Consider the following 16,744-nt stretch of genomic DNA (forward strand, 5'->3'; position numbering starts at 1 on the left):
ACTGTAAGGCATATACCTACAGATGTAAAGGCCCATTTACACACAACGATTATCGCTCAAAAATCGTTAAAACGATGGCACAATAATCGTTGTGTGTAAATGCTACCATCGTGCACTTTTCATCTGAACAATGAGTTTAAGATTCATGGTTCAGACTGCACACTGTGTTCTCCACGGGAGCTGGAGATTACATTGTATTCTCTCTGCAGCCAGTTAGAGAAAACAGACCACAGGGTTTTGTCTCCATGGGAGCTAGAGATTACATTGTAATCTCTAAGCAGCCCATGGCTGAACAATGATGCTAATTGCAGAGCTCAAACCAGCTGCTGAGTTCTGCAAGAAGCTACTGGAGGCTCATTTGCACGCATTAGTGCCCATTAGTACTTTATACAAAAGGATCACTAATCTTTGAAAGATTATTTTTGCATGTAAATGGGTTCTAAGTCCCACCTTAGTGGCATCCTTTTAATCTTGGTTCACCTTGACAGATTCTATTAAAAAATCTACCCAGCAAACCTCCATTCATCTCCCACTAGAGGCCCTGGACGTGTTTATCCCTGACATAGATATCAAACCCAGGATTAAAAAGGGCATAATTTACATATCTGATTTAACTCATCAAGGAAAAATAAAGAAATTTCAAACTTTAGAGCCAGAATTTCATCTCCCTCAGAGATATTTTTTCTACATATGTCAGGGTTAGACATTACCTGGACTCTCAAATACAAATTATTATAAAGCTTCCACAATAAGTCTTTGAATTTTTGTTTGATGATCTTAAACCAGAACTCAGTTCTATCAGACTGTTGTATGCTTGTGTAAATGGAGAAGCAGAGGCTTTCAAAGGAATACATATGATTCATTGGAAAAGAGACCTGGGTGAAACCTTCTCCATCTCCCAATGGCTTTCAGCCATAAAATTCATTTAAAAAGCCTTAATATGCATCAATTTTCAAGAAGTATATTACAAACTACTACTTCTCTGGTACTTCTGCATCTCGAAATTGATCCAAGTATTTCCAGGTACCTCTAATCTGTGATAGAGTAATTGTGGATAAACAGGTATTCTCCTTCACATCTTTTGGGAATGCCCAGCTGTTAATCAATGGTAGAACTCTATCTTTAGGCGGTTTTCTGAGATTTTTCAGATCAACATTCTATTTGACATAGCTATGGCTCTTTTGGCCCTAGGAATAAAAAACCTCCCTCCAGATACCAGATTATTATCATGCTAGCAGCTTTATTCATGATAGCGATGAAAGAGAAGTCTACTATCTCTACATCTATCGAACCCTTGATGGGAATGATATCTGAACACTGCCTGTATGAACATGTGTTCTCAACCAAGCAGGGTAGAATTTAAGCCTTAAATGCTTGGGACTCCTGGCTGCAATCCTTCCCTATTTGAAGATGATGTTCTGATTGATCTATATATACAATAACCTATATGACCAATGATTTCAGGCACTTAGGGTCCAAGCTTAGGGCACGGACCTCCAGGGTAGTTTTCTCGGAAATACTACCTGCACCTAAGGCCATACTGGAAAGGCAGCAGGATCTTAAGGAGGTAAACAAGTGGCTCTGGAGTTGGTGTAAGAAGGAGGGATTTGGGTTCCTGGAGAACTGGGCTGACTTTGCTGTTGGCTACAGGCTCTACCGTAGGGACGGGCTGCATCTTAATGAGGAGGGTGCAGCTGTGCTGTGGGAGAAGATGGCTAGAAGGCTGGAGGAGTGTTTAAACTAGGGACTGGGGGGAGGGCAAAAAGAGAAATAGTGGGGTAGTCAGTGTAGCTAGTGACCTGGGTCTAAGCAATGGGAATGGAGGTCGAGCAGGGGTGGGGTTAGTATAGTTAGAACTGTCAGATCAGCCAATAGTACGAATTTAAGGGTGGACACCCACTGTCGTTTTTTTCTCCACTGCGCTGCGAGAGTAAGTGAAAAGTCTCGCAGCACAGTGCGAGAAAAACGCTGGTAAATCACTGGAACATCGCCAGTGTTTTCAATGGGGCCAGCGGCAGCAGCGCTAGCCCCATTGAAAACATAGGGAAAATACCATGGACTTCTGTCACAGCTGTGGCAGAAGTTTCCTTCAGAAGTGCAGAATGATATCCCATTGCTTACAATGGGAGCGGCACTGCTGCCGATCCAATTGAAAGCAGTGCTTTCTGGCAAGCGCCGCAGTATGATTATCGGGGAAGGGCTTGAAATATAAGCCCTTCCCTGAAAATCATCATTAACTGGTTAAAAAAAAAAAAATCTTTACTCACCTCTCCGCCACTCAGACGCGTCCCAAGATAGTGCTATTCATGAATGAATAGCGAAACACTATCTGTAATTGGCTGAGCGCTCAGCCAATAGCTAAGCACTAGCTGCTATTGGCTGAGCCCTCAGCCAATCAGCACAGCCCTTTCAGGAGTCGGGGATTTTTAAATCCCCGCCTGCTGAAAGTGCTGGACAGCAGTGTTGGGGAGCCAGCTGGAGAACGCGGTGGAGAGGTGAGTAATTTTTTTTTTACCACTTATTGATGATTTTCGGGGAAGGGCTTACATTTCAAGCCCTTCCCCGAAAATCATAATGCAGGGTTTGCTACAAACCATTGCTTTCAATGAGACCGGCAGCAGCGACGATCCCATTGAAAGCAGTGGGATAGCATGCTGCACTTCTGCCACAGGTGTGACAGCTGTGGCAGAAGTCCGCTGAATTCTCCACATCCTTTCAATGGGGCCAGCGCTGCTGCCGCTGGCCCCATTGAAAAGACTGGCTATATTCCGGTCCTATTTCGGAGTCTTTCTTGCGCTGCGAGGCGAGAGTTTTCACGTGCTCTCGCAGCGCAAGAAAGAAAATATCGCCAGCCCTAAAGAACAAAATAAAACTGTATAAATTGTATGACCACGAATGCAAGAAGTCTGATTGGTAAAGTGGCTGAGCTTGAAGCGTAAATGGCCAATGAAAACTATGATATAGTTGGAATAACGGAAACATCGCTTGAGGATGAGTGCGATTGGTCGGCGAACTTACAGAGTTACAATCTCTTCAGAAGAGACCGTGGGAACCAGAAAGGGGGAGGGGTATGTCTGTACATTAAATCGTACTTAAAGCCGAGACTACGGGAAGATATAGGAGTAGGAGATGTACACGTTGAATCTCTGTGGGTGGGAGATACAGGGAGAAAAAAATAACAACATACTGATAGGGGTTTTCTATAGACCACCAAAAGCAACAGAAGAAACTGAAACCTTACTACTAAGGCAGATAGAAGAGGTGTCAAACCACAATGAAGTAATTATCATGGGGGACTTTAATTATCCAGATATAATATGGGAAAATGAAACCTGCAAATCTCACAGGGGTGATAAGTTTCTGAGAACAATTAAAGATAACTACCTTATCCAACTTGTGTGGGAACCAACGAGAGGGAGGGCCATTCTGGACTTAGTACTAACTAACAAACCAGACCAAATAAAGGGGGTACAGGTTTAGGGGCACTTAGAGAACAGTGATCACAATATAATCAACTTCCAGCTGTTATTCAATAAGAAGCCTTATCAGGGAGCAACAAATAAACTAAACTTTAGTAAAACAAAATTTGATGAGCTTAAAACTACTATCGGTAACATTAAATGGGACAACATCCTCAAAAATATCAGTACAGAGGAGAAATGGGAAAAGTTTAAAACATCGTAATTACCTCATGTGAGCAGTTCATACCCTTTAAAAATAAAAGAACTTCAAGTAAAAGGAAACCAATGTGGTTCGACAAGACGCTAAGGGGGGAAATAAATGAAAAAAAGAAAGCGTTCAAACTACTAAAGCAAGAAGGCAGCGAAGAAGCACTAAAATCGTACAGGGAAAAAAACAAATTATGCAAAGATCAAAAATTGCTAAGGAGGAGGCAGAAAGACTGATCGCCAAAGAGAGCAAAAACAACCCAAAACTATTTTTCAACTATATTAACAGCAGAAGGATTTGCATCGAGAGCACTGGCCCTTTAACAAATAGTGTAGGAGAAATCATTGAAGATGATGGAGGGAAGGCAAATCTATTAAATAGTTTCTTTTCAAGCGTATTCACAAACGAAAAGGAAATGCCACACGAAATGCAGGGGAATAAAATGAACCCCTCACAAAATATCTCATACCTAACGCAGGAGGAAGTACGGAACCGGTTAAAGAAAATTAAAATCGATAATTCGCCAGGCCCAGATGGAATACACCCAAGGGTACTTAAGGAACTAAGGGATGTGATAGCTAGGCCGCTATATCTAATATTTGTGGATACTACCAAGACTGGGGTTGTACCATTGGATTGGCACATTTCCAATGTGGTTCCAATTTACAAAAAGGGGACCAAAAGTGAGCCTGGTAACTACAGGCCGGTAAGTCTCACTTCAGTAATGGGAAAAATATTTAAGGGGTTTCTGAGAGACGCCATCGAAGAGTACCTCAAGGAGAACAACGGAATAACTCCTCACTAGCATGGGTTCATGAAGGGTCGATCATGTCAGACCAATCTGATTAGCTTCTACGATGAAGTAAGCTCTAGGCTGGACCTTGGAGAGTCTATTGATATCGTATATCTGGACTTCTCTAAAGCATTTGACACCGTGCCGCATAATAGGCTAATATATAAAATGAGACCGCTCGGATTGGGTGAAAACGTGTGTATCTGGGTAAAGAATTGGCTCAATGATAGAAAGCAGAGGGTGGTAATAAATGGTTTGTACTCTGATTAGGCCATCGTTGCTAGTGGGGTGCCACAGGGTTCAGTATTAGGCCCCATTCTGTTCAATATATTTATTAACGACCTGATAGAGGGGCTGCGCAGTAAAATATCAATATTTGCAGATGACACAAAATTATACAATATAATTAATGCAATGGAGGACAATGTGCGGCTACAAACGGACCTAGATAAGCTGTTCTGGTCACCGGTGCTCAGGAAAGATGTTACAGTACTGGAGGGGGTTCAAAGAAGGGCAACTAAACTAATACATGGAATCAAATGAATCAAAATTGGAATTATTTACTCTAGAAAAAAGACGGCTAAGGGGTGATCAAATAACTATGTATAAATACATGAGGGGACAATACAAGGATCTCTCCCATGATCTGTTTATACCCAGGACTCCGACGGTAACGAGGGGGCATCCGCTACGTCTAGAGGAAAGCAGGTTTCATCACCAACACAGAAAGGGGTTCTTTACTGTAAGAGCAGTTAGACTGTGGAACTCTCTGCCTGAGGAAGTGGTGATGGCAAAATCCATAGAGGAGTTTAAAAGGGGACTTGATGTCTTTCTGGAGAGGAAGGATATTACAGGATATAAATCTTAGGTTAACTGTTAATCTGGGTACACAGCAGGTAGGAAATATTAGGGGTTGATCCAGGGATTAGTCTGATTGCCATTAGGGAGTCGGGAAGGAATTTTTCCCCCAAAAGGGCTAACTGGCTTCTGCTCTTGGGATTTTTTTGCCTTCCTCTGGATCAACAACATAAGAGGATAAACAGGCTGGACTAGATGGACATTGTCTTCATTCGGCCTTACAAACTATGTTACTATAGGGCTATAGATATTTCAATTTCAATGTGTTCAACTGTATCCAAACTGAATATGGCTGTACTGGAAATTCTCTCTACTGGAAAAAGGCACTTGAAGTTTATTCACTTTACTTTTGTGACTCCTATGTTCTTTTATTAGATGACACCACTTAAATGTATATTTCAGCGAAACCTCTGCTGATTAGTCTTACTGTCAAGTATAATGTAAAATCTCAATAAGCATTTTATTGGAAAAAGAAAGTGGAGATGAAAATGCCTGCCAAAAAGGGTTGCATATTTAGGCTACATTCACACAGGTGAGCGTGATATTGAGCCAAGAAACTCAGCTCCATACTGCGCTTTGCAACTTGTGAATTTCATTGCGAGGTGATGAATTTTTGATTAAAAAAATACATTGCTTTCGTGAAATTGCAATCTTCATGCGCATGAAAAGATCACACCTGTTTCCCATTGACTTCAATGGGAAAAATCACACTCGCATGCACATTGCATGGCATGTGAGTGCCCTGCGATTTTTTTTTTTCCAAGGTCCCAAAGGAAACAATAGGCGATTCCTCCTATGGGAATGACCATAAATAGAACATGCTGCTATTATTGATTCCTCGCATCATCACAGTGAGGAAAAAATCACTCATATGAATAAATTCATTAAAAAAAATGGATCCCATATTTTTTAATTTTGTGTGTTATCACATCGCACAAAACTCACGTGAGAATCTCGTTCATGTGAATAAACCCTTATGTCCTGCTTCACCATAGCAGGTTGTGGTAAAAGGTTAGAAGTTTGTGAAGCCATTTAGTCGTTCACAATCCTCGACGACCCTAAAAGCGAGTTCACTCAATGTTTTTCGGTTTTGCACTGCTTCTTTTAGTTGTATTGATATCCATGCTAATATCAGCTTTGAGTAACACTATCTTTTCTCCTTAGGGAGAGCACCTTAAAGGTGAGTCAGTGAGGAGACTTATAAGGTCATTCATGCTTCTCTGGGTAATATGCAAATAAGGGCAATGGAACAATAGGCTTTTCTAAAGAGTCTAACATTGACTTGCAGGAATGCTGTCTTCCAATAGGTGGCGCTGCAGAGGTATTGTTCCATTTCCCTTATTTGAGTATCAGCTTTGACAGCATCAAGCCATTGTGTTCTTTGGCACCAGGTCTTCTTTTGCCACTGATCTGTCCAAGCATTAAAGATTTTTCTAGTGACTCTGCTCACATTACATGGCTAAAATACATGAGCCTGAGCCCGGCCATCTTGTCTTCAAGACTTCCCTACTTGTTACCATTGCTGTCCAGGGCATACACAGCAGCTTTCGCCAGCACCACAAGTTGAATACATCAATCCTCCTTCTATCACCTCTTTTTTCACAGTCCCTACCCTGCGTTTAGTTGCTGTACCGAAATCCCTACTTTTTCCAGATTTTGTCATGTGTAGGCATTGCGCTTGAATTTAGCCGTTTTTTGCAGTTGTCATAATTTTAGTCTTCTTTAAATTAGGTAGAGGCTAGAGATGAGCGAGCGTACTCGGAAAAGCACTACTCGCTCGAGTAATGTGCTTTATCTGAGTATCGCTGTGCTCGGGTCTGAAGATTCGGGTGCCGCTGCGGCTGACAGGTGAGTCGCAGCGGGGAGCAGGGGAGAGCGGGCGGGAGAGAGGGAGAGAAAGATCTCCCCTCCGTTCCTCCCCGCTCTCCCCTGCAGCTCCCCGCTCCGTGCCGGCACCCGAATCTTCAGACCCGAGCACAGCGATACTCGGATAAAGCAAATTACTCGAGCGAGTAGTGCTTTTCCAAGTACGCTTGCTCATCTCTAGTAGAGGCCCATTTTTTCGCTTTCAGTTTTAATCTTACATATCAGCTGCTTCAGACCTGCTTATGTTTCTGCAAGCAGAGTTGTGTCATCCACGTAATAGAGATTGTTGATGTTTCTGCCACCTGTTTTCACCTCGGTTTCTAATCTGTCTAGGTCCATTTTCCACATGATTGCTTCTGCATATAGGTTAAACAAGAAGGGTGAGCGGGTGCAACCCTGTCGGACGCTTTTGCTGATCCCAAACCAATCTGTGTCCCCATACTGTGTTCTCACAGTGGCTTCTTGATTGGCATAAAGTGATTTTATCAGCTTGACTAGATGTGCCGATACGCCCAGCTCTTGTAAGGTCTGCCATAGCTTGTCGATGAAGCACATGTAGATATTCTGTTGGTATTCTCAAGCTTTTTCCATGGTCCATCACAGGTTTACAATATGATCGCGAGTGCCACGTCCTCACCGGCATTCTGCCTGCGCATCAGGGAGTGCCGCTTCAACTACTGATCTCATTCTTTCTTGTATGATTTTGAGAATCATCTTGCTTGCATGCAGAATGGGGGCTGTTTGATAGTTGGAGCAATTCTGGCAATTGTCTTTCTTTGGCAGAGGCATGAAGATAGAGCTTTATAAGTCCTGAGGCCATTCAATGAATACCCATACTGCCTGACATAGCGCCGTGATGGTTTTCACTGGTACTGCCAGCAATAGCTCTGCCAGTATGTTATCTATGTTTGGCACTTTATTTTTGGCTAGTTGATTCATTGCCATAACAACTTCTGACTCCATAATGAAGAGCTCCAAGGCCACAGACTGGACCAGGTATGTGGTTGCAGGCATATAGTTCCCCTGAGTATTCCCTCCACCTATCCTTGATTCTCTGTTGGTCATTCCGTTCCTTCCCATTTTTTCCTTTGAAGTCCTAGAATACCCCATTAATAGATTTTTGCTTGGTAAATAACCTGTTTGATCTCACTAGATGGGAATTGCTTTGGGATGTGAAGTTTTTGCGGAGTACTGTATTAAAGGTAACCGCAGCTAATTAGAACAGAAGGCATGATTAGGTGGCATCAGACCTAACCAGACAGCACCAGCTGAGATGTTTCATGTATAAAGAAAGCTCTGATAGTCTTGTAGTTGGCAGCAGAACACTTGTGTGGCTTCTTTTTTTCTCTATTATGGTTAAATAGTTTCCTCGTTTTTCCTGTTTGGTTGTGATAATTTCTTTGCCTCTTTTACCTCTTCTTCCATTTGCAGAAGACTGTAAATAATCCTAACCTTCAGTCTTGGCACACTCTAAGACATCTAAAATAGTTGATATTAATAGGTCAATCTCATTGAATGTAATGGAAGTAACTCTGTAAGATACAAGATTGTGATGTTACAATGGTCAAAACTTCAGACTGTAGTGACAAGATTTACCTCCACCATCTTTACACACTTAGTTATAGTATAGATTGACATTCACCTCAGCGATGAGAGAGCATTGCTCTACGGCTGTAGCTCTACTCTAGGATCTTAAACTGAGATTGGAAAGTTTCCATTATAACAATTTATTGATTAGGTGAAGACCAAATACAAGCAATTTTTACTTTATTCAGTCATTTCTACTGCTGATCCTTTGAAAGTGGTAACAACAAAGACAAGTTCTCAGACTTGTTACTTCTACTACAAGCTTACTGCAGAATCCAGAGTCCCAAGTAAATATTGACTAATATGTGGGTTCAAAAATCGGTAAAGAACGTTAAATCCATGAAGCAACCATCAAACTTGTTCTTCTCATTCTTAGATCATATAAGCTGCCTGGTTTATACACTATCTTACCAAAAGTAATTGGATTACCTGAGCAGGAATCAAAAGTAGTATTTATTTCCATATGTCAATACTTAGTGCGCCTCCTTTGGCCTTAATAAGATTGGATTCTCTCTGTGGCATACTATCTACTAACGTGTGTTACACTTTAGCTGGTATATCCCTCTATTCATCCTGAAAACATCTGAGTAGGTCTCTCAAAGAAGATACATCGGTCTGTCTACAATAGGGCATGAAGCATCGTCACTGGTCAATTGAGCAATAGAAGTACATTCTATGGAGTGACGAATTGCACTACTCCATCTTCATATCAGACTGACGTACCTGGATGTGAAGGATGCCTGGGGAAGGCCTTTTGCCTGAATGTATTGTGCGAATACTTAAGTTTGGCAGCGGTTCCATTATGGTCTGGGGGATGCTTTACATGGCCTGATCTCAGTCTGTTGGTTTTAGTGCAAGAACCATGAACACGGAGATGTACCTTGACATTCTAGACAGTAATGTGCTGCTGATAATGTGGCAATGCTCTGAGAATGGTCAGCCATACTGCCAACAACACAACGCGTCTTGTCATAAATCCAGCACCTTGTGATAGTTTGAGGATATGGATGTTCAACGATTGGACTGGCTGCACAGAGTCCCAACTTAAACCCTACTGAACATCTTTGGGATGAACTGGAACATCAGGTCAGGAAAAATGAACAACATCGATCTTCTTTGAGTGAACTCACCAGACATTTGCAAGATGAACGAAGGAAAATGAAATATATCAGACATTAGTAGAAAGTATGCCACAGAGAATATCCGATGTCATTAGGACCAAATGAGCCCCACTAAGTATTAACGCATGTAAATAAATACTACTTTTGATTCTTGCTCAGGTGTCCAATTACTGTTGGTAGGATAGTGTATGTCTGGTAATCTGAGGAAAACTGAACTATTCTTATCCTGTACGGCTTTTTAACATACTGGTCATTGGTTTTGAGTGTAACGTCACTCTTGTTGCATGGTTACAATTGATTGATTTATAGGCAGCTATGTTACTTTAAAGCAGTCCTGAGATATTGATCATGTTTAGGGAACATTGTATCTTTACCCATTTATCTCTCAAAGTACTGAGGTTTCCACATAGGCAAACTTGTGTTAAATGGTAACTCAGACAAGTGTTGTATTGTAATTATTCATCAGAAAGTAGTTTACACCTCCTAAAAATACTGTTACTAAGCAATGGTCCTAAAACCTTTACAACAACTTGAACCAACAGATATTAGTGTTGACTAAGGAGCAAAATGGCTACCAGTATCCATCAGTAGTAAAAGGAAGGGGGGGGGGTCAACAGGGGACTTGGCTACTTCCTGTTTCTGTAATTGTCTATGAAATTTGCCTTAGGCCAGCTATACATGACCATAATATAGCTGCTTTTTTTGGGTCTGTATTAAAGGGATTGTCCAGGTCAGAATTATTGATGAGTTGTCCACAGAATAGGTCATTAATAGTTGATTGGCGGAAGTCTACCATTTGGTACTGCTACTGATTAGCTGTTTGGAGGGCCATTGCACTCGGGAGCATAGCTGATTTGTGTGGGAAGCAGACAGCTCCATCCCCACTCCAGTGGCCCTGCTTGGTATTGCAGGCCAAGTTCTTAGTAAAAAAATGTGAACTTGTACTACAGTGCAACGCCAGATTGCTGCAGAAGGATTGAAGCTGACTGCTTTCAGCTGCCCTGTGAACAGCTGATCATCGTTGACCTGAGCAATAGTAACCCTGCCAATCTGCTATTGATGACCTACTCTGCCGATATGTCATCAGTAGTTCCGACTTGGACAACCCATCTAAGGCTGCAAAACTCCTTCCTGGTTCTACTAATTCATTTGATCTGAAATCACCATAGTACAATTTAGTAGAACCGCATTGGGGGTTCATGCTTTGTGTCCGTAATAAATGCTGAAATGTAGCTGTATTTCTATGCACAGCTGTGCAGAATAAGTTGGTGCTACATTAACAAAGAGTGATAAATAAATAATTAAATATGATGGAAGGATCAGCAATGTATTTTGCACTGTATCTTCTAGCAGCAATGTTCAGCAGCTTCCCGCAGAAATGGCTTTCCTTGTGTGGTATAACGGTTGTAGACTCCATATACTGCCTTTCCCTTTCAGACACTTTCCTTTGATTTGCACCAGAGACTCACTGACAATGAGGATACATCTTCAGCGGTGAGTATAGGATATGACAGGAGGAACCTTCTGATGGATCTTTAATCCCATTTTCTTTGCGCTAAGACGCAGGCTGATGTGTAATTACACAGCAGCCGTGATATCATTTGCAGATGCGCTCGGTCTGCTCTGACATTTTGGTGAGATGTCACAAGCAGTTTTGTACAGAATGTGTCACAATTTATTCCTTAAGACATATCCTGCCTGCAGCACTCGCTCTATTATCCACCCCTGCCGAGGATTTACATGAGACAACTTGCTACCTTGCTGAGTATATCTTTAGCTTAACATACTGTATTAGTGTTACATTGTTCCAATGTCTGAAAGTGTAACCTGCAGAATGTTAGCCAATTGCTGCTTTAAAGGGGTTGTCCAGTAATTAGACAATATTCTCCTCCATTAAATGTACTTACCCCTCATGTGCTGCCGCCATCCAGCACTGCAGTCCTGTCGTGGTCTCAGCATTTGTTGTGGCAAATGTTGCCAGAAGTCAGGTGACCACTGCAGCAAATCAGAGACTGTAGCTTCGCTGTTCTGAACTCTTGGGCATCGTGGTGCCCAGAATGTGAGAGTTGATGCCAGGAGAACAGGCAGTGGTGCTGCGGTCACCTGACTTCCAGGGACATCATCTTCCACAATAAACAGCAGGACCACAGCGGGCTACAGCATGGGATCACGGAAGCACAGGAGGGGTAAGTACAGATCTTTTTTTTTTTTAATGCAGTTACAGATGTCCTTGGGAAGTTAGACCAAACAAGTAATATAAAATAAAAAGTTTTTCTCTGTGCTCAAAAAATGCTGGGACTGTTGGAGCAGAGGATGTTTTCTATGTGTATTATGCATACTATAAATTTGTCTGATATTGTCTATGTTCCCATGGTTGAAGAAGGTGCAATCTGTGCGTTGAAACATGGCGTATTCACCTACTTGATCTACACTCCCTGCACTATTTGGTTATTTCATTATAATGATACCTCACATTAAAACTTCACTAGCTCCAACAGTCCCAGAAATTTTTGAGCACAGAGAAAAACTTTTTATTTTATATTGCTTATTTGGTTCATCTTGAGCCTTTATTGGATATTTAGGCATTTTCTCTTTTGCCGCTCTCCTTATTATTATCATAATCTGGATTTGTGTGAGACCCTAAAATTACTGGATTATAGAGAAGCAAGCCAGGACTGTGAGTTGCTAACGGGTTGTATCCTATACAGGAACCCCACTGAGCACCGGGTAAGTCCCCTTCTATCTATCTATTTAATTAATGCATATCAAGGCGCTGTCCCACTCATTTTTTGTTATCCTAAAAAAGTTGTCCAGTTTCCAGAAACCCCATTTAAAAACCTTTTATTCAGACACATCATTATGCTAATATGTCAGTGCTTCAGAGAATAGGTAAGGCTGGTCATACATATTAGATTATTGTCAGCCAACCATCTATTGTGAATAGGGCCTCCCCACTCTCACCAATGACAGATGTACGGGAAGGTGAGAACTGGGCAGTTGGATTTCAACATCTTCTTTTTTTGTTTTCAAGTGAAATAAGCAGCTTACCCCCCTCTGTCCATTCTCTGTCCCATGTGTGTGGTGGGTCAGGATCTGTTGGCTGAATGAGCTTGTATAGTCAGATTTAACATCCCCAACCTCCCTTTCTACCCCACCCACCTCAGGATGGATTATTTTCCTCCTCTTGGCTCCCCCTAACATCTTTTCTTTTTTTCTTTCTTCTTATTCTCGTTTCTGATCTTCCCTTCTTTTCCAGGAACTATAGGCTAATTTCAGTTTGGGTACATGTTGTAATTTGATCCAGTGGCGTGGCTTACCCACCTACTAACAGCACCACATTGTTTCTCATCACAGTTGTTTTAACCCGTTGCAATCCAATTTTTGATTCAGGGTCTCCTAGGGGGGGGGGGTCTCTTTCTGCCATTATACAATGGCGCCATCTGCTGGCCAGAGACAGTACTGCAGTATGGGGGCATGCTGGAGAGGCTCCCGACAACAGGGCGGCCAGTAATATACAGTAAGAATACCCTGCCGGACGTCTTCTGACACCGGAGCTGTACAGCCTTCAATCAGAATGTCTTCAGACACCAGACAGTGGGTTGGAAAGGGTTAATATCATTCTGGATATTATCCATATACTTATCACAATTGATAGTATACATTGATTTTTATTGTAAGGCTGATTTTTGGGGTATGTAAAATAGGGCACTTAAAGTGGTATTCCCACTTCAACTGGTTATGCCCAAGATTTGGAAACAGTGTACCGCGCCATGTTATGTTGTTTCTTCATCTCCCATTCACTTCAATGAGAGCAATGGAAACAGCGCTGGGCTGAAGCACTCAGCTGTTTGCGCAGACTCCATGCAGGTGGTTAGTAACAATAGCAGTGGTTTCCCATCCCGGCTGTGAAAAGTCCAGATAGAAATACCCATTTAAATGTCCATATTAGGGCTGCAAGACTCAGAAATGCCCCATTCTACTGAACCAAACTTGGGTCAAAATTCTAAAACATTTTTCAAGCAGGTTTTTGTGCAGCTTGAAAAAAAATTTCAGCTTAAAGGAAGTCAGTGTATTGATACTTTTTGTTACTTATACTGCTTCCCAGCCCTATAATTGGTGTTCTCTTGATATGCAAATGTCCTGTGAACTGTTCAATGGGCAGTTCACACACGGAGGCAGCAACGAGCTGTCTAAACTCCGGCCCCTGCCTAGTGAGAGACATCGCCATCTCCCTTCTGCTGTGCGCTCTAAGGGAGCTGAAGTTGCTTCTTTACATACTGTGCAACCAAAACTCTGCACCACTCCTTGTATTGATGTCTTTTAACTTCTCTCTTTCTGCTTCTCTCTTCAGTATCTTTATTTGGTGCGACAGGAAATGCACGTTTTCCAGAAATCTGTGGGCGAATTTTGCAGTTCTCTGAAACAATATCTGAAGAATGTATCAGGACAAGGGGAATGCTTCCAGTGAGTGTCTGATGTTATGGGGCATGTGTAGTAGGATGGTGTGTTTTTGCCAATAATGACCATGTAGACGTATAAGTATAGATAACCAGGATTTATGATAGGCGTAGGGCAGTAAATGTCACAGGAAGTCAGAAAGCATCAAAGAGAGCACTACTGTCCAATCAGAAAGCAGTGCACAGTGTGCATTAGGTAGCTAGAAAATTGCTGCAGCCATCTTAAATGGCTAAAAATGAGATCCTGAACCAGCGATCAGAAAGACCTTCACACGGAAGAGTATTCTGCTGTCCAAATACTGAAGTCTAAGTGCAGATTTTGAGACAGAATTACCAGAAGAATTCTGCCACTTTTAATTCCACATCATAATCCACATGTTGGATATGCAGGCTTTGGTGCTGACTTTTCAGAAGCATTCTGCAGAATATTTTATCCTGTATATAAGCGCCCTAAAGGGTAAATTGTGTGAAGTGGGTTTCCATGTAAGTGAATTGACAACATAAAGGAAGGAACACTATAGACCACCATCCAACCTGTTATTCTTCAAGCGAGCTTGTAGCAGTGTTTCTTTGGTGCTGAGCCTCCTGAGCTAACTCCAAGAGACAATCATTACCATAAGTATGACTTTGTCAGAGTTACGGCACCCCTCCATAACCCAAGGTGTTGCAGTCGCATGGTAGGTGATCATGTCAAGTCCCCTGACCCATCCTGTAAACGTGAGAAGTACAAGTTGTGTGAGCAGCACCAATATCCTCCTGAATCTGGTCAGGAGCCTCAAACCTTCAACTCCATGAGAGTCCAGTAGATATAAAATATTGAATCAGCAGCATGTAGGGATGCAGTAAAATGGTAGTTTATTCTCCCATCACACAAATTGTAGCGACGTATCGGCCTTACAGCCTTCCTCAAGCTCTTGAAGAAGGCCGTAAGGCCGAAACGTTGCTACTATTTCTGTGTGGTGGGAGAAAAAAACTACAATTTTACTGTATCCCTCCATGCTGCTGATTCAATATTTGTAACCATCCTGTAAACGTATCTCTGGCTTACACCCTCTATAGATAGCAGTATGGTAAAGGAGCTCCATGTAGGTACACATTGCCATGATTGTCCCTTCTACATGGACCTCATAGCAGCAAGAGCATTAGTTCTTGTAGAAAATGTTTGTATTAACAGATGCAATGGAAAGAAGAACTTTACAATCCTCATGTAGTTTCTTGTATCTTCTGTTTGTGATTTCCTTAGTGTAACTGCTGTGCGGCTACCGGATACCAATACTTTTATTATCTATGAATTTTGGGAGGCGGAGGAAGAATGGAAGAGGTGAGTATGATAATGTATGACCTGCACAAACAAAAGGTTTTCTAATCAGCCAGATATGTTATGGCTTGAAAAATGGCAATTAGTCAAGTGAAATATTAGGCCACCTAGTGTCCTTTTCTGGCCTTTTCAATATCTCTAAAGGGACCCGGTCACCAATTTTTTACTACCTAAACTACCAATATCGCTGTACTAAGTGTGAAAGACGTATTGGCAAAGTGGGTTTTTTTATAGTGCAATACCTTTTTGCTATCCTGAAGTCATGGTCCAAACATTTTCTGTTGGGTATGCTAATTAGGCAGATTTGAGGCCAGTTTGCCTGTTGGGGCCAAGTTGAGTCCAGCATATTGTCGGCTTCTCACCCTTCTGCTTGACTGCTAGTTCTCATTATGTGCTGTCCCTGCTACAGATCCCACACCTGCATCTTGCGTGTCAGCGGTGGGAGTCGCTGTGAATCCTGGTGGACTTCCGTGTTCTATTGCACATGCTCCGGTGGAGGATTCCTCTCTTCCACGTTAGACTCAGGGGGCAGTATGACCTCTCAGACATTACGTTACGCAGCTGAGGCCTCCACTAACGCATGAGCATTAATCTGAGGAAGTCCACGGGGATCCACAGCTACTTCTGTGCCTGCACTGCCACTGACACATAAGGTGCAGGCGCAGGAATTGGAGCGATATCTGTAGAAAGTGGGCCAAGGGGTGTGAGTTAGAGAGCTTCTACAATGATATCACCTGCCCAGCGGGAAAAAGTTCAGATTAAAGAAAAGGTACTGCAATTTAAAAGATACTTTGCCAACGTCTCTTTCACACACTTAATACAGTGGTATTGGTAATTTACATAGTAAAAACGTGGCAACGGGTTTCCTTTAATTGCTCTGGAACAATGGAAACTGAAGTCTGATTGGTATGTACAGCAAAAAGTGTCAGTGGGGGTGACCAGATAAAGTAGTCATCTTGGCTCTCTTTTGTCCTTATATTAAATATACTGGCAATTTTTGGTTGCAGCCATTTACATATGATGAAATATGCAGGATTTCTAAACAGCATTTCATGCATTTGTCTTTTATAGCTGT

General features: G+C 42.0%; 1 protein-coding gene across 4 annotated transcripts in view; it reads left to right on the top strand.

The window, feature by feature from the left end:
• NECAB2 (N-terminal EF-hand calcium binding protein 2) overlaps positions 1–16,744 on the top strand; it is a 257,914-nt gene that overhangs the window by 236,913 nt on the left and 4,257 nt on the right. For 3 of the 4 annotated variants that reach the window (XM_066582214.1, XM_066582210.1, XM_066582212.1), the window contains 3 exons: positions 11,332–11,388; positions 14,246–14,358; positions 15,595–15,672. In XM_066582214.1, the coding sequence (XP_066438311.1) occupies positions 11,332–11,388; positions 14,246–14,358; positions 15,595–15,672 (248 nt within the window). The remainder of the gene's footprint in view (positions 1–11,331; positions 11,389–14,245; positions 14,359–15,594; positions 15,673–16,744) is intronic. The other variant, XM_066582213.1, reaches the window with a different exon arrangement.

Source organism: Eleutherodactylus coqui, chromosome 11 (genome assembly GCF_035609145.1).
Source record: "Eleutherodactylus coqui strain aEleCoq1 chromosome 11, aEleCoq1.hap1, whole genome shotgun sequence".
Lineage (NCBI taxonomy): Eukaryota > Metazoa > Chordata > Amphibia > Anura > Eleutherodactylidae > Eleutherodactylus > Eleutherodactylus coqui.